This window comes from Aplidium turbinatum, chromosome 5, assembly GCF_918807975.1.
Source record: "Aplidium turbinatum chromosome 5, kaAplTurb1.1, whole genome shotgun sequence".
NCBI lineage: Eukaryota > Metazoa > Chordata > Ascidiacea > Aplousobranchia > Polyclinidae > Aplidium > Aplidium turbinatum.
In genome coordinates this window covers 20,469,766-20,488,431 of record NC_137476.1, presented here as the reverse complement: position 1 = coordinate 20,488,431, position 18,666 = coordinate 20,469,766, and the positions used below count along the sequence as shown (strand labels likewise).

The 18,666-nt window shown below is 36.7% G+C and overlaps 1 protein-coding gene across 1 annotated transcript; it reads left to right on the top strand.

Annotated features, from left to right (window-relative positions):
• The first annotated feature begins 2 nt into the window (after positions 1–2).
• LOC145769952 (biogenesis of lysosome-related organelles complex 1 subunit 6-like) lies at positions 3–7,464 on the top strand. The gene is made up of 2 exons (XM_082581511.1): positions 3–428; positions 6,752–7,464. Exons 1-2 carry the CDS (start codon positions 76–78, stop codon positions 6,879–6,881), a joined length of 483 nt encoding a protein of 160 aa, XP_082437637.1. The 5' UTR covers positions 3–75; the 3' UTR covers positions 6,882–7,464.
• Positions 7,465–18,666: the final 11,202 nt, after the last annotated feature.

Genomic DNA, 18,666 nt, shown 5'->3' with positions numbered 1-18,666 from the left:
ATGTTTTATGATCTTTGCTTTGTTAAACTTAATTATAAAATCAAATTTCATTAATTTAAAAAAAATTGCATAAACATGAGTGAGGACACTTGCAATACTGAAACCACAGAAGATGTAAGCAGCTCATTGGACGAAACAAAGAGTTGCGATGAACCATCTACAGATCATTCTGCGCTACAAGTGGAGGCTTTAGCTAAAAAATTTCTGAGTAACTTTCAATCAGACTTGCAAAGCACAGAAAAGAAATTGAATGAAATTCAACAAAATCAAGTTGTTTTAACTGAAAGCATATGTCATGTGACTGCAAAACTTGATCAATCAGAAGCAACTAGTGAAATCGAAAATGCGATTAAAGAAATTGACCAGTATCGCTTGAAGCTGCGTAGACTAAAGAAAACTATGACCTCATTGAAAGATTTATCTAAAAGGTAAGTTACTTTTTGCTAGTTTTACACCGTGGGGTTTAGGCTTTAGGCTCAATGTCAGTAAAATGCGGTTTGATGTATTTAAGGGACAAAGTTTCTGCCGAACCTCTTTGTGCGGATTGTTTACATGCACACTGAATGTTTTTGACAGCAATGGGCATTAGGGTGCGGCTGATGCCCCGACCTGAAGCAAAACACCCTAACTTTTTTTTTATAGGTGACACTTGGTACAAAAACAATATTTATGAAGTTTAAGACCAATCTATTAATGTTTAGGGGGTCCAGATTTGAATTGAAAATTAAGAAATTTGGTGCTTAATCGGGTAGTTTTACAGGGCTGCATAGTCCTTCATTTACCATGGTAAATTCTGTATTTAAAGTCATCTAGGCTCCACAGTTGCAATGTTTGACACAGTATTAATATGTTCCATACTATTTTTTAACAAGTAGGGTTTTGCAAGCAGACAGCCAAACACTATTTTGAGAAGTAATGTGACAACCAATTGCAAAATATGCTTGATGTAATTGCTGGAGATTGTGGAGAATGCAAGTATTAAGCAGTAGAACAACATAGTCTGTGTATTGACCAGTACAACACACAACTTTATTAAATGTGAGTGACTAGGGATGGGCAATATAGAATTTCGAATAGTTGCAATCCGAATATCTAATTATTCGAATTGAAATCACATTTCGAATCGAATTTTCCAAACCGACTAACCGACCCTTTTCCGACTACCAAAATTTTTTATCGATTTTTTGCCAATCAATTACATTCGGCTCAGCTATAGCTATTCGCTCTAGCGAAAACGGCTAGCCAGCTCCCATTACCAGTGCAGTTTGTGGACGTCGGAAGACCGTTGTGCTGTGGATTTGCATCTATTTTCATCATACTAAACATGAAACGCAATTCAACTCTGGGTGAGGCTACCGCTACACCTAGCGTCGGAAGTTTCACAACAATGCAGCAATCCAATATAGATTGATCTATGGAGCTCTGGTGTTAAAGTGGCAAATACTTCAGCATCAAGTAATGACGACAACGAACAGCTTTCAGCTGCCGAAGAAATCCGATCGTACCTTTAGGCAAAAGTGAAAAACAGAGATGCAATTGAATGGTGGAACAAAAATTAAGAAAAGTTCCCGCTGTTGTTTGATCTTGAGAGGAAGTATTTAGCCACTCCTGCCATTTCTGCATCCTCAGAAAGATCCTTCGCGAGTGCTGGATTAACAGCATCAAAACTGCGATTGCGGCTCAGATAGCTGGCGAGCGGTTAGAAGCTTTAAACATTCTTCACTGTAACAATTAACAAAGACTTGCTCTCCTGGGCAGTTATTGTTGTTTTTTGTTTCGTTGCCGCTTTTCCATTATGTGTCCTCAATAAAACCAGAAAAAAACAAAGCTTTTTGACATTTTCTGAAATTAAACAAAATTATTCTAGAATAGGTATTCGAAATTCTAAATTAGAAAAATTATTCTAGAATAATTCTAGAATAGCTAATTATTCTATTTTGCCCATCCCTATGAGTGACTGAAGTCTTCCTGGTCACTACTTGTCAGCTTTACCTTGAGAATCACTAAAAGTGAAAACATGCCTCTGTGATGTCATACTACCGTACCTTCCAAATGACTTACCACTATTGAGCTCAATCAAATACCTCCAGTTTCAGTGTAGTAAGTGCAGATTATTTCTAAGGCATTGTTCCCAGGTTCAGAATAAGGTTAAATGTAAGGAGTCATTACAGAGCACTTCTCCTATATCAAGACAAGACTCCTAACCATTTTAATTGTGACAACTTAGGAATGGTGAATTACCTTAGACATTTAGTAGCCTATGCTACGTGGTGAAACATTCATAGAATCGTATTTATCAATTGCAGATCAGAATCAATATGTGTAGTTTGTATTCAGTTGGTAGTTCAGTTCATTATTCATTAAATTATTCAGTTGGTATTCAGTTTAATCAAAAAAAAGTTTGCTAGGCTATGTCTTCTCATGTATATACAACATGACCCTCAGTATGTTCTACTTGCTACGGTTACCACAAAAGCAGATCAAGATATCAAACGTAGCAAGTTACCAATCTACAAGCAAGGGATTTTCAAATTAATTCAGATAAGGTTATCAGGAAGGCAGGTAATTACAGTACAGTTGAGCAAGTTTTTACGATTTACTTGTGAGCTAAAATTTCTACAGTGGCAAGGCAAAAAATGTCAGCAAAAATAATTTCATTTACAAGCAAAAATTTCAAATGAAGATTAAGAGAGACAAAGGCAAAGCACTAAAAAATACATGAATTTCAGAAAAATCTTAGCTATACCTTCTCTTTCTGGCCACGCAATGTAATGGAAAAAAAATAGCAATGAAGAAGACATGCTATTCCTCATCAGTATACAAGGCAACGGGAAGCAAGTATGGCTGGAAAAGATGAAGTGGTAGAAGCCAAAGTTAAAAAGATCAGTACCAGGCGACAGCAGCAAGATAGACGAGTAGCAAAGGAGGAGACCCGAGTTAATGTCATACATAATGCTATTGATTTAGAAGCTGAGGATCACGTGGACAACAAGCCATGCACATTTTCAATGATTTGTGAGATAAGGAAAAACGCTCTCATGAAAGAAGATCAAAAACAGCAACAGCCATCTTCATTCCTCATGACATAATGAAATCTCCAGGATTAGTCTCTGCAGCAATCAGAAACAGCATTACACCAACTGCCTTATATCTGTTACTCTTCATTCTATGGTTCAAGCCTGTTCTTGAGATGCTTCGAAGATAAATCTCCATCCATCTTAGTCACACAGATACAGAGTTGAAACAGCGCAACATATTTCAGAAAAAATTCTCTCCGCATGGTCACCACCTGCTGTTGGTGCTTTACATTAGGATGGAAAACTTCTGGAGACTTTAAACAGCAAGTAAAAGCAAGATGAAAAGCAATAATCCACAATAATGACAATAATCCCAACCCATTCAACAGAACAGCTGGAGCACTTGTGTCCAAAGTTACTAGGCCTATGCAGTTGCTTAAAGATTGGCATTGCAAAGATTTTGTTACATCTCTTGTTTTTGACACAACAAGCTGTAATACAGGGCATAAAACTGGTGCTTATATACAACTTCAAGAAGATATAAGTCGCCCCTTACTTTAGGCTGCGTGTAGGCACCCTGTGGGTGAAGTAATTCTTTTTAAGGTGAAAACCTGTGGTGAAATGATATGTATCATAATTATGCATCATAGAGTATTAAAACACAAATGTTAGAATGTCACTTCGTAATATCTAAATTTTAACTCAAAAGCAACAAAGGAGTGCTTATATTAAATTTATTATGGCTAAAGCCTACACACTGTACACAGCGCTGTGGTAAATGGCATTAAAAGTATAAAACACTGATTTTGAAGTGTCAGTTATGGTATGTTCTAAACAGGGTATTCATTCAAAGAATTTGCAATCCGAAGACACCATTTTTGAAATTTTTTGCCGAGTGTGCTCCGCAGATTTTGCCTAAGCTTAGAAAGTTTGCCATATTTCTGCAAAAATGTCAGAAATTCCGTTGTATGAAGTATGCAAAATTACCCCTAAATAGACACACTAGTTTTAAGTGAAACCTAAGTTGATGTTCACAGCATAAAAACTATAATTTACAATGATTTACAAAAATTAGCTGGTATCACATGAACATATAAAAATTACTCAAATTTTTTTAAACATAAATCACTCAATTTAATGTCAAAATTGAAATTTGGGAAAATCGATAATCCTATAAAAGTTTGATTGCAATCTGGACCCCCTAGACTTTATTCAATTTTGCTGAAACTTCATATTTAAGCTTTGTACACCAAGCCTCACTTCCAAAAAAAGTTAGGGTTGTTACGATCAAGTTTTAAATTTTACAGGGCATCAGCCGCACCCTAATGGGCATATAATATTGCTCCAGGGCATATAATGCTCAATGGGCATATATATAAAATGCTCAAGTACAAATATCATTTGACGCCTGTGTAGAGTAGTCAAAATCGCTATATTGCGCAATGGTTGGCAAAAAGGCTTAGTTGTTAGCGTGTCCGCCTCTGAGTCGGTAGGCAATAGGCATGGGTTCGATGCCCTGTCGTCGACATGGCCGTAGCAACAAAAAGCGTGGCCCCCTCCGAACATACCGGGGCCCCTTACAACGCAGAAACTGGAATGCGGTATTTATTTTACACAACATGCAGGGTTCATATTATGTATACACTGTAAAGGGCACAGTTCCGCTAATTAGCGAAGCTTTCGTTAGCGGGTTAGCGAAAGTAAATTTATTGGAAATCCGCTGATTTCTTTGTTGACAGCTAACTTTTTCGTTAGCTGCGCCCACTACTGTGTATGCATAGGTCTACAGTGACAGTGTGCACACGTATTCCATAATTACGCAAAGCGCTTTCGAGTCTTGTTCTGTGCAAATTGTTTAATAAATGCGGAGCAGAAAGCCTGTCATCTGTCAATCTGTCATGGTTCAGCGCAGGATATTCTTGATCAGTTTCATTCTGCTGAAGGTCCTTTCAGCACTGACGACAGTAACTGATGTGGTCTGAAGAATTTTGATGCAAATGCAAAGATTCGGATATATCTCTTGAGGGCTGTTCTTCTACATTAAAAAATTGCTTGCGTGACAAGTCCTCTCTCTTTCTCGATGACACAAATAAAACGATTCAATTCCATTATTAGTTCGTTGGCATCAATGTCTCCCATTTTTCTTTAAAAATTTTTGCAGTGTTGCTTCAGTTCGTTTTCTCTGAGACACTTCTTCAGGCTGTTGGCGTTGTACAGAAATCCAAACAGTTTGTACCACTCCACGAGTTGGTCAAAGCGCGAAGAAACAGAAGATATAGCCTGATCAGTGAAAACAAGAAAAAATTGCGCAAACAACAGAATTGGCTTGTTTTAGCTTGTTAGTGGTGGTCTTTGAAAAGAATTTGATGAATATTTTCGCACAGTCGCAGCATAGGACCATTTGGGCGCCGGCCAAACATTTTAGGGGCCCTCATTTCTAGCTGAGCCCCCTCCAGTCGTAGGGCGCTTGCTACGCCTCTGCGCTGTCGGGTCATACCAAAAACTTTGTTAAAAGTGGTACTGAATCTTGTTTCTGCTTGGAACTTAGAAATAGGTATAGATTCGGGATAATAATGTACTCGGTTGCGCCTCTGTACGGCTGCACTGATCTGATAGTCTGCTAGTAAAGTGCTGAGGGGTAACGCATATCTATGTTGGATACAGCGCTGCATGAAAACACACACTGTTATCTAGGGTTGCAAAATTCCCGGGAATTTTCAGAGCCGAAACTTTCCATGGAAATTTTGGGAATTAACGGGAATTTTCGGGAATTTTGGGGAATTTTCGGAAACATTCAAAACAATCTTAATTTGATGTTGAAACAGGAAAATAATGGCTTTATACTGTTTAGAATAAAAGTACTATGTATAACTAAAATACTTAAGAACATACAAACACATGGTTTAGTTTAATAACTTCAAAAATGAGTCATCACCAATCTGTTTTTTACAAAGAAAAACAATACTGAGTCAGTTACAAAGTCGTTGTTCTAGTTGCTGCCAGTTAGCATCTCCTTTTGCTCGGCTACTTCAGATGATGTACGTAGGCCTACCGTACTAATGAATGTTCTGGCAGCGTCATCGACTTTAGAGTCAACTTCAATTTGAGTTGACTTGTCTTCACAGGGCTCAAACAATGCCAAGTTTGACCTGACTGATACTAGTTTGTCCATCCTTTCATTTGCGAGCCTATTGCGGACCTTGGTGTAAGTGTTTCCAAACATGATCGCTTGATCAGTATTTTTTTAAATATTGAAAAAGTATGCATAAGCCTCATTCTTAATTAACACCAAATTAGTGTTTATAATAATTAAAGAAAATAAGAAATGCTTAAGATAGGTTTTTGATATTTTTTTCTAATTGATGAAATATTTAACAAATTTTTTAAACATATATAATAAATGCCAAATGAAAATTCCCCAATATTCCCAATATTCCCGGGTCCTTCAAAATTCCCGCAAAGTTTCCAGGAAAGTTTCCAAAATTCCCGGAAACTTTCCACCCCTTTACAACCCTACTGTTATCGCATTATACAAAAGGTGACAAAAAGGATAGATAACGACTTTGTGTGTACAGTCCTTGGTTCAATGCGAAAGTTTACTTAAAATACATGCAATAATTGCTTCCTATTAATACAGAGTAGTCTACTTCGCTTAGTCACTTCAGGTCAAACACTGTGTTCTATATTAGCAGACCTTGTTAAAAATTATAACTATGCATACATTAACTACTCAGATTAAAGAAAGACGCCACAAGGTTTCAGCAACTGAAGCAAAAAGATAATTTAAAAAAAGAAGAAATATTAAACAAAGCATTGAAAGACGAAAGAAATCTCACCGCGAAGCCGTCATTTTCAGAAACGTAACAAACTGTTTGCAGATTCTCTGAGGTTGTTGTGGCCTCACTGAGGAAAAATAATATGACGAAAATGTACGTTTTCAAAGTCCAGATAAGCTTATGAAAACGTGTTTGTAACGATCAAGTGCTTGCTACTTTGTACTTGTTCAATGTTAATTCTTTCAGGATCTTGTCAAGTTCTCAGCGTAGGCAAACGTCCCTAGGCAAAGTGGAAAAAATAGAATATTCTCCGAACCAGTGTTGGCCGTATTAAATCTACAATGGGAAGGTGGGGCTACAACACGGGCCCAGTTACATGTAGGCCTATCTGAGGCAACAAGCAAAACAGCGGACCGTCTTGTGTACCCTCTCAGCTTACCACCCAGTTCAGCAAGTGAAACCTTTCAATATGCAACTCTGTCGCAAAAGATGTGTCGATCTGTGGTGTATCAACAAAATTTAAGACTCGATATGAGAAGAAGCCTACAGGACGTCAGCGTTAAAGACTTTTAATTTGTTAGCTTGGCCATGTTCTCACTATTTCAATGTACTTGCTTACAATTTAAAGTTTGTTTGTTTTTTTATAATAAATTGAAGTCGCCAGTCAGCCATGTCGATGTGGTAAAGATCTGGACCAGATAAAGTGGTTGTCTGGGAAGCTTAGTAATGAATCACTGAGTGTCAATATCAAATGGAGGAACAAAATAGGTGAGAAGCAAATTAAGGAGTTTCGCTTTACAAAAAGCTTCCCCAGTTAACAGTGCATACTATAGAGCTGCGCTCTCCACGTTTCGTCTCGAGATTACTGTCAGCAAAGCCACGGAAGAGCAAAGTCAAACAAACGACCCAAGCACGCTAAACACCTGAAGGCAAAACACCATAAAACTGATACGCGAATGACGATTTAGTCAGTGGCGTAGCCAAGGGGGGGTTTCAACCCCCCTTTGGCACGCGTGTGACGTCACTATATTGAGAATGATGCTTTCAGTCTCTTTACGTCTCTAAAACAAAGTTTGCTTAATTTTAAACGAAACTGCATTAAAAGAGCGAGTTTTGCCAATACCAAACATTCAAATATCTCAGCCAGGAATCAGCAACAAGAAAACATAGAGACTTAGCTTTATTTCCGAAAAATGCAGAAGAAAACATGACCTTATCCTTTTGCTATGCCACCGGACAGCACCATTTTACAGAAATGTTCTTACCCAAATTTTTGTTGAAAATGCTCACAAAATGCACCACATTCAAAGTAATTTTTCAAAATTTTATGGGGGAGCCCCGTCGCTGGGTGTCGTCTTAGACTTAGGCGAATACGACGTCGGGCTTCGTCCGCCGGCGGTCAAAACCCCCACCTGTTGAAATTCCTGGCTACCCCACTGGATTTAGTAGAACAAAAAGTTTCTCAGAGGTTGGTTTTAAATCTTTGTCCTCGGATTGACAAAGCCTTGATAGGTTATTCCTTGTAGTTTCACATATTTGTAGAGGCTTAGGCTTTTGACGCAGGGCCGGTTACCGAGATTGACAGAGTGAAGTTTTCCGATTGTTGAAGTCTTGTTGCCGGGGAATTATTCCATCCAATAGGTGCCGCTGAATGGAGAGCAGTCCTTAGAATGCGTTGCTCAAGTGCACACTCCGAGATTCGAACCAGCACCGCTTGATCTTTAAGCTTTTTCGTTCACGAAGTCATGCGCTAACCAACTGAGCTATCGGGCCGGACATATAAAGAGATGATTGCCCGTTGTTCCTGCTCGCTATAAAGAGATGACGAAATAAATGATAATGAAATAAACGTGCTGGAATGTATTATACAAAAGACAGGAAGTCTGCCGGGACCAACAAAAATGGGACGAATAAAAGAAACTGACGAAATAAACGATAACTAAGTCTTAATTCTTAAGGTAGGTGCAAAGCACAGCGATCTATATACATAGCCCTTGACAACGTCTGAACTGAAGGCCGAAGTAATTTTGAAGTCGGGTGAGTCGGCAGAAGACAAAACAACAAGACGATGTAGTGGCAGTGGAGGACGTAAGAACCTTAACTTTCATTCAAATATTAGAATAAAGAGATATGGCGTTTTCAGAATAGAGACTTTTATCGTAGCCTATGTATAAAAGTGTTAAGCTCAACAATAAATCAAGCCAAAAGTACAGTACTGTAACTGGTTAGACCAACAAACAGCATTTCACGAGTGGCAATTACCATGAAATCATATCGAATGACCTTAATAGATCATTGTCCAGGACGAGACGCCATATGACGTCATGAACTACAACAAAACTGAGTAGCCTACATGATACTAACTAAACAAAAGCTTAATGTAAAGATGCACGTTACGATAAGCGGAAATGAATTGCAAAGAAAAAAGTGTATTAAATATCTTGGTGTATTAATTGATGACTCTCTCAACTGGAAATGTCACATTCAAAATGTTTGTAAAAAACTTGCTAGAGGCTTCTGGGCCATTCTCCAACTTGGAAATTATGTGGATACTAACACACTAAAAACTGTGTATTATTCTCAGCTATGGTGTAACTATAAAACTTCTACTTTAAATCGCATACGAGTTGCTTACAACGACTCGTACAGAATTATTCACAATTTGTCGAAATGCGACAGTGCTAAAGTGTAGCCTATCAGGTACAGAACGACGTGTTAACATTTGATGCTCTATTAAGAAAAAATTGCTACGCATTTGTAGAACGTTGCAAAAGATCAATTAATCCACTTTTGCGCAATGTTATGTCTTCTGATTACTATTTTAATTCTACATTTTATATTCACTACAACATTCAGTATTTTGTACGTTGTTTGATGTAGCCTGCTTGGTGCTGTGTTATTCTGATATTTTGTGTGATGACTGTTAAAAATTTGAATTCTATGGACTTTGAGTCTGATTGCAAATAAATAATAATTACAGTCTTATATATTCTCATATTCAATGCTGCGTAATGCATATCCAGCTGGGGTGGAGCCTGTGACAATGCACTGGATCACTTATTTAAGCTACATAAAAGAGTTGTTAGAATCATGACATTCAGCAACTACAGTATACAGCTCACACATTGTAACTTTTCCATAAACTACAGCTGTTAAATATACAAGAAATTTATAAACTAGAGATAGCAAAATACATGCACAGAGTCCATTTAAATTTATTACCAGAAACGGAATGGGATATCTTCCAGACTATCTGAATGCCACTCACACAATACTCGCCAATCATCCAGTAGTAGCCTAACTATTTTGTTTCAAGGACTGCGTACTGAATTGGGTAAAAGGCATATGTTAATCAGGGGTCCTAAAGTATGGAATGAAGTTCCAGGTGATCTCAAAGGTCTTTCTCCAACTTCTTTTAAAATCAGATTTAAACGCTACCTTCTTGATTTAAATGACACTGTATCAATAATAACTGTTTTATCTACATAATTACATTATTCTATTTGCTCATCTCTTTGGTAGGCCTATACGTTACTTTTCATTTTTTACTGATTAAAATTGTCAATTGATATCTCTTAAGCTCCGCTCACAATTAATTCATTCAGTGGCACGGTAGTAAACTTGCTTAGTTTTTTTGCCTAATGAAAACATGTGTAGCCAAGACCGGATTAAGGGTACTGTCGGCCTAAGGCTATTTACTAGAGAAGGGCCTAATTTTGCAAACCAAGCTACAAAAAGTAATAAAAGTACGTACATGAAAAATTGAAATTATTTACTCCAAAATAACATAAACATAAGAGAAAAATGGCTGATGATGGCGCATAATTGGTTTTGGAAACAAACACAATTTTTATTGTCAAATTTGAGGCAGATGGTACTGCTAATTTGCATTCACGGAAAAGATTTTGTACTTAAACAAAGAAATGGATAGTAGGTACCTATGGTAATACTTTACCTAATGACACTCTAAACCAGGGGTTTCCAACCTTTTTTCCACCGCGACACCCTCTGAGCAATCAGTGTTGTCTCCAGTGGCGGATTTAGGGCAAAATTTTAGGGGGCGCCAAAGAAGTATGGAACAACCTCGCGCAAATGCTTTGGAAAATTTTTTGCGTTTTTATCAATAAAATTGCCTATCTAAGTCAGGTAGGCTACCAGTCATTCCCACATCACAAATCAACACCACAAGTGACAATCAGTTGTTAAGTTGAGGCAATGCCATAATGCCGCTCGTGGCAATTAAAAGCAATAACGAACGTGAAATGATAATTTAGGTATTTTCCACTAAAACTTTAGGCTATACAACTGTGATTGCTCCAAGTGAATGAAAAGGGGTAACTACCAAAATCCATTTCAATAAATCACCAACCTAGAGTGCCTGAAGCTCACTGGTGCATAGCCCAAAAAATGCATTACAAAAAACATTCAAACGGTGAGGCCTAGGTGTACTTAGTACAAGTGAGTGGTAGCCTACTCAGTTAAGATATTGCGAATAAAAAAATAATTCAAATATGAACAAAACGCTTGCAGCAATAAGAGTCTACTATTTCTATTTTGTAGAATAAGCGAAATCGGGCCTATGCCCTATCAGCAAAACAAAATATTGTAAACTGACAATGATGCAATTGAGCAAAAGAACAATACGATTAAACTAGCCTACTCATGCTGATAATGTTGCAAAAACGTCTCAATACGCAATTGTAATTTGTAACAACGTACAAAATGACATTAGATTTCCTCAAAAAAGTAATTCGATTACAAACATGTTTTGAATAAAATACGTAATAAATTTAGCAGACATGTGTTCAAGACCAGATCCAGCTTTACTGTCCAAAAGTTTGATGTATGGCATTCCATCTTTGATCTTATCTCTCTGCCTAAACTGCCATAAAATCTGGATTGCTACCATGCATTATATTATTTATACTTGAGTTAAAAAAGGTTTCTTTATTAGTTATTAGTACTGTATTTTATATAGGCCTAATGTCCATTGTCTCTTGTACCGTTATCAGCGGTTATTAGCGGTTAGTAGGTCTACTTGCCGAGACTAAACATCACGCATTGTTTTACGTTAGTAAAATGGAAATTTACAAGTTAAAGTATTATAGCATAAAAAGGAAATTTGCATACAGACATAAAGAAATAAATTGGAATTTCAGGGGGCGCCCCGGCACCATAGGTAAATCCGCTCCTGGTTGTCTCGTGCCCCCCCTCATAAAAGTATTCAACAAAAGCATATTTAATTCAAAATTTAACCAAATTTGATTCAAGCCAACATCCAGTTATGTTTAGTTTTGCTGTTCCAACGTAAACTTCCGAAACGAAAAACGTTTTTTTGCGATGTTATCACGGCTTTTATTACGTTTCCTTCGATTGTTATTTCCATTTTCTATCAAGCTTCGTTAGATAGTAGGAGAAAAAATAATGAGAATAATCTACGTTTTCGCACTTTCACCGGTTGAATTTATTGCAATCTTTTACGGATTTATTTCAATCAATTTCCGTGAGATGGTTGGTGCTGCATATTTATAACTATTAAGTTTGTCAATGCGTGCACCTGTTGCTGAAAGAACTTTCAAACAAAATAGCCGACACTAATTTTTTTTTCAATGCCTTTGAAAACGATAGGCTACTGAGAAATATATATTTTGCATAGGATTCTACAAAATTTTGCTTTTTTACCATAGCGTGGTTACTGGTTAACTTTAGTCTGCGCAAAGCAAGGTACAAGAACTTGGTGAAAAATATCGAATGCTTTCCTATTGTTGAAGCCTTGCAACGTCTGAAAGCTTAAACGATATAATAACCTCAAGTAGAGGAATGGGCGATTTCGAAAAAAGGACAGCTTTTAATCTTTTCTGGCAAAAAAATTGAAAACAATACACTGGAATTTCAAGCGCCTCGCAAACCTCCGAAAAACGGCTCGCGACCCCCAGGTTGAAAATCCCTGCTCTAAACTCAATTTCGGTAAAAGTGGTGCCTACGTGGTTTTGGAAATGGGCTCTTCATATGTATTGACTCAACTCAGTCATTCGTTTTTACGCAAAAACTGTACTGTAGGCTACTGGTACTGGATGTGTATCACTATCAGCCTTACAAAAATTGAAGGCCGAATTTTTCCGGGGCCTGAGGCTATAGCCTTATTAGCCTAATGGTCAATCCGGCCCTGTGTGTAGCCTATCTGTATCAGCAAATGCTTGATTTTTTTGTATGATTGTTTGTGTATTTACTGTCTGTATGTTATTTAGACCTACATCACCTAGCTTGAGGTGGCTGCTGACTGGATGACCGCTTGGTCTTTTCGCAGTCTCCTCGTCATATGACACACAACAGATTATTGGATATTTTGTATTCTTTTCATGTTTGTGTTTGTGACAAATAAATAAACTGATTGAAGGAATGGGAAATTGTTTGAAGAAGCTTTGCGTTGTAGTAGCCTAGTAGCCTATTCTTTATCATCATATCTGCAAAACAGAACGATTTGTAGCAAAATTGGTCCGCCCCGATAACTCAGTTGGTGAGCGCGTGTCTTCGTAAACGAAGAAGCTTCAAGCAGTAGCGCACCCAGAAAAAAAATTAGGGGAGGGCTAATTCATAAATGTCGGCCGAGTGATTTCCGACAATTAGTGACAGTAGGCCAATGCCCATCCATTTGATTAATATTTAAAGGCACTTACTTCCCACAACCCACCGGTTGTCGATGCATCAGGATTTGTTCTCTCAATCAGATTAGAAGTTGGCCTAGTGAACCCCATGCTAACAGCAACATCAGCACCCTCATCCCTACGCTACGTCCACTCTCGCAATCTTCTATAGATCTCGACTTTTTCGTCATGTAGGCTATGTCAAAATAGAATTAGATTTCCATTTGCCAACACAAATAAATGCGAAAACAACAACTATAGCACGAAAACAGTTTGAAACGAAACACTAATTTTGTAAGTAGTAAATTTTATGTGGACATTTTTCCTACTTACAAAACATTCAAAATTAGTTCGTATTTTCTACTAAAGTCCCAGACGCCTTCGTCTCTCTGCTCAAATGTCGTAGAGTTGAACGGATAGTTGTAAAAGCTTGATATCCAGATAACGGATATATACGGATATTTGACAATTTTAATATCCGGTTAACCGGATATTGGAAGGAACACTGAAAGCTACCCTGTCGCAGCATATCTAGTCTTTTAACCACTAAAATACACATGTTATCTTACAAGCAACTCAGTTACAAGTTAATGGTTCAACTCTGTTTCATTTTTACACAATAAAACGAAAACTATCGATTGCTTATTTTTTCTGTAATGCATTTCGAATAAAGCACAACGCATCAATAGTTGAATCGTTTAGACGAGACCGGAGTTTTGTAGCAAAAAGCCCGCATGCACTGAATGCTCTTTCTGCTTCTACAGAAGTGGGCTGAATGGTAAGCAGCGCTTCATAAAGAATTTGAAGATTGGCCGGCCGTTTCGCTGTTGCTTCATAGACTTCACATTCTTTTCGGATTGTCCTTCTGCTAAGTTCTATGGTATTGGATTTGGAAGGTGGAGTTGCAGTAGCAGCAACAGATGCTGACATGATGGCTTGCTCCAGTTGTTCCTTCAAAGATGTAGGCCCTCTTTCTACCCTTGCAGAAGTAATTGATACCAAGTTGCTTTCATCTTCTACTCTAGGTTCAGGATCTCTTGCAACCTCTCCAAGTAACCTTTGCAATAGGGTTGCTGCGAGAGCGTATACCTTGCTTCTTTTTCCGAATTCACCAAACGTGTCGAGTTTATCATCCATCAAAATCTGGGATCATGCAAGTATTCAAGTAGGTGAGTGAGACATGTGTCTCGCCTTTCTTTGATTCTGATCTGAAGGCAAGATCTGAGACATTCTGAAAACGCAGAATCAGTATCAGAAAGAGTTTTAAGTACAAAATCGTGAATTCGTTCAGCTGTCAGCAGCATGGAATCTCTTCTGCAAAGTGCATCTACTGCGTGTTTGACAGGTTCAAGGACATTAACCACATCTTTGAGGATCTTTGTTTCCCTCTCAGTGATTGTAATGGGAGAATTAACTTCAACAAGAGCCAATCTGATGCATGTCTCCACTTTTACAAACCGTTCTATCATTTGTAAAAGGCTGTTCCATCTGGTTTTTGAATCTAGAATTAACTTCAACTCGGTATTGAACTGTCTTTGAACGTGCTTTTGCAAAATTTCATTCTTAAGAGGACTTCTGCGAAACAGAATTACCACCTTTCTAACCTTTTTTATCAAGTCAGAAACAAATTCTTGAAGATTTAAGCCATTACTTTCACCCTCCACAAAATCTAGACCATCTTCTTCTACTTCTTCCATCTCCTCTTCTAAATGTTCCGATCCTTCATCATTTTCGCTTTCTTCTTCCAGTTCATCAACGTTTTCTTGCCTAGCATACAAGAAATCCATGACAGCTAAATGATAACCATGTGCAAAGCAAAGCTGGTGGATGCAACAAACCAACCTTCCAAAACTTTTCATCACACTAGCTCCATCTGTGGTGGCTGCAACAATATCTTCCATCTTTAGGCCAAATTCGTGCAATCTTTCTTTCACCAAATCCTCAACTTTTTTAGCTGGCATGGAGCCTTTTATCCTCGCCATTCCAAGAATAATGTAGTCTTCGTGATAGTGAAGGTTTAGATTCATGTAGGCTATCTTCTTCAACATGGTTATAGGCTATCTTCTTCAACAACATCTTCTTCAACATTTCACTTCAACATGGTTAGCTTAATAAAAAACAAATTTAAATTAGAAGAATTAATGACTCAGTTGGATTTTAAACCTAATATAATGTGCATAACGGAAACAAAATTAAAAATGGAAAATCCATTAGTTAATATTGCTGAATACAAATTCATACAAGCTGATTCTCCAACCACTGCTGGTGGCGTTGGAATGTACCTTCATAACTCAATCATTTACTCTGAAAGACAAGATCTACAATTTATAATCGAAGACTGTGAAAACATGTGGATAGAGCTGTCTCATACCAATTCTAAAAAAATTATTATAGGCGTTGTATACAGACATCCATCTTACAGAAATTATGAAGTTTTCTTGGATAAATTCAGTGATACTTTACACATGATTCAAAAAGAACGTTGTGACTTCTTCGTTTTGGGTGATTTCAACATTGATTTAGCCAAATCTAATAAAGAATCCAAAATTTCTTCTTATTTGCAAGCTGTAACTGCTTTGGGATGCTCAAACTTGATTAATGTGCCTACCAGAATTACCGAAAGTTCGTCAACATTACTTGATCACATTTATACTAATAACAGTGAAAGTGCACAAACTAATGTATTGACTTATGATATATCTGATCACTTACCAACATTTTTATTAATCAAAACTGTACCACGCAAAATGAAAAAACGTCCGTATTTGACAAGAAAAATTGAAGAAAATAAAATTGATGCTTTTTTGAGTGAACTTTCAGATCAACTTGAAAACCTAAAATTAACCACAAGCTATAAAAATATTAACGACAGCACTAATAAATTGATACTTATTTTGCAAACACTAATCAACTCTCATTTCCCATTAAAAAAACTCAGTAGGAAAAAGTCTGGATTGTACAACAAGCCATGGATCACAAAAGGAATTCTGGTTTCAATCAAACACCAAAATAAATTATTCAAACTTTGCTACAAAAAAAATTGTCCTGAAAAAGTATCTTTTTACAAGAAATATAGAAACAAATTAACTCACATTAAACAAATCTCAAAACAAAACTACTTCAAACAACGCTTCAATGAATCGAGACACAACTCATCAAAAACATGGAAATCTATCAATGAACTTCTTCAAAAAAAGAAAGCTAAAACGAATACTCTTCCCAATGAACTTATTGCAGAAAACATTTCATACAAAAAACAAGAACAAATATGCAACCAACTTAACTACCACTTTACACATATTGGCGAAAAATTAACTTCACACTTAAAGCAAAAGTCAAACTTTGATTCATTCATGGGGCCTGCTTTAAAACAAACATGTGCGGTATATGAAACTGATGAAAATGAAGTCGAATGCCTAATAAACAAACTAGATGTTAAAAAATCGGATGGACCAGATGACATCTCTTCTCGAATGTTAAAGTTATCAAAAAGTATTATTGCACCTCATTTAACTAAACTTTTTAATGCATGCTTGAAACAAGGAATATTTCCTGACGCTCTAAAAATTGCAAAAGTTATTCCTATTTTCAAGAAAAAGGCAAAAGCAGATCCAACTAATTACCGTCCTATTTCCTTGCTTTCAAATATCAGCAAACTTTTAGAAAAAATTATTTACAAACGCTTGATGAGCTTTCTTGACAAATTCAACGTGATTAATGATCAACAATTTGGATTTAGGGAAGGTCATTCTACAACGTTAGCATTAAGTAATCTTCATGAAAGACTAATTGAACTCAAAGAAAAAAATCATTACGTTTACCTGTTATTTCTTGATTTAGCAAAAGCGTTTGACACCGTTAACCACCAAATACTTCTAAAAAAGCTGGAGTTTTATGGCCTGAGAGGTTTAATGGGAGGCCTTATAAAATCTTACTTACACAACCGCCAACAATATGTTTCTGCTGATGGCTTCAAATCAAAGCATGAAAATATCACATGTGGTGTTCCTCAAGGATCTATACTTGGACCATTGCTTTTTCTGCTTTACATAAATGATTTGCCTCTTATAACAACTTTCAATTCTCAGCTATTTGCTGATGACACTGTTTTTTTTACTTCAGCAACATCTATTTTGCAATTGCAGCAAAACACTGAAATTGAGATGCAGCGTATCACTGATTGGTTCAATGCAAACAAATTATGTATCAACTACTCCAAGACATTTTACATGTTACTTGAACGAAAAGGAGGGTCAACTTCAAAACTAAATGTAGTCTTAAACAACACAAAAATTCAAAAAAACAAACAACATCAAATATCTTGGCATATTTCTTGATGACAAACTGAGTTGGAATTATCACATTGAAGATCTATCTGGGAGATTGGCAAAAATATCTGGAATATTTTATAAAATTAGAAACTACACAAACAAACAAAGCATGTTAACACTGTTACTATGCTCTTGCACGATCAATAATACAATATGGCATTTTATGTTGGGGTTCAAGCACACAAAAACTGCTCAAGAAAATTTCGACAATGCAAAATCGAATCATTCGCACAATAACCTTTAGCAACAGAAGAGCAAAACTTTCACTACTGTACCAAGATCTCGACATACTTCCCATCACTAACTTGCATCAATTAGAAATTTCTAAATTTGTCTTTAAATTTAAAAATATGCTATTGCCAAGCTATTTTGAACCTTACTTTAAGGAAATTACTGAAGTACATTGCCATGGCACTAGAGCTTCTCAAAAAAATAACTTTCACTTACGTAGTGTCAGCTCAAGAAAAGGCCAAGGCAGTTTGAAATTCTTAGGCCCAAAAATATGGAATGATTTACCTTCTGAAGTAGTAGGGGCTACGAGTGTAAAAACTTTCACAAAAAAATGTAAAATTTATTATATGAAAAAACTTTGTCTGTGACTGTTTTTATTGCCACAACATTGACGAGTGTTATCGCAAAATTTTCGGATTGAACATTGTTGATACTACGTAGACCTAGGTCTACTACTCACGAACTAGTGCTAAGTACTATTTATTAACGGCTGTCATCTTATTAACTGTATTCAAGTCGGCCTATAAACTGACTGATTTTGTTAAGGTTTAAAGTTATATACTATGATTAGGCCTACTTTTAGTGTTTCTGTTTCGTCTTTTATGCTAGCAGTTAGAAGTTGTTGTTTATGCATAGTTTTTTGTTTGTTTTTTTTTCTCATAACTTA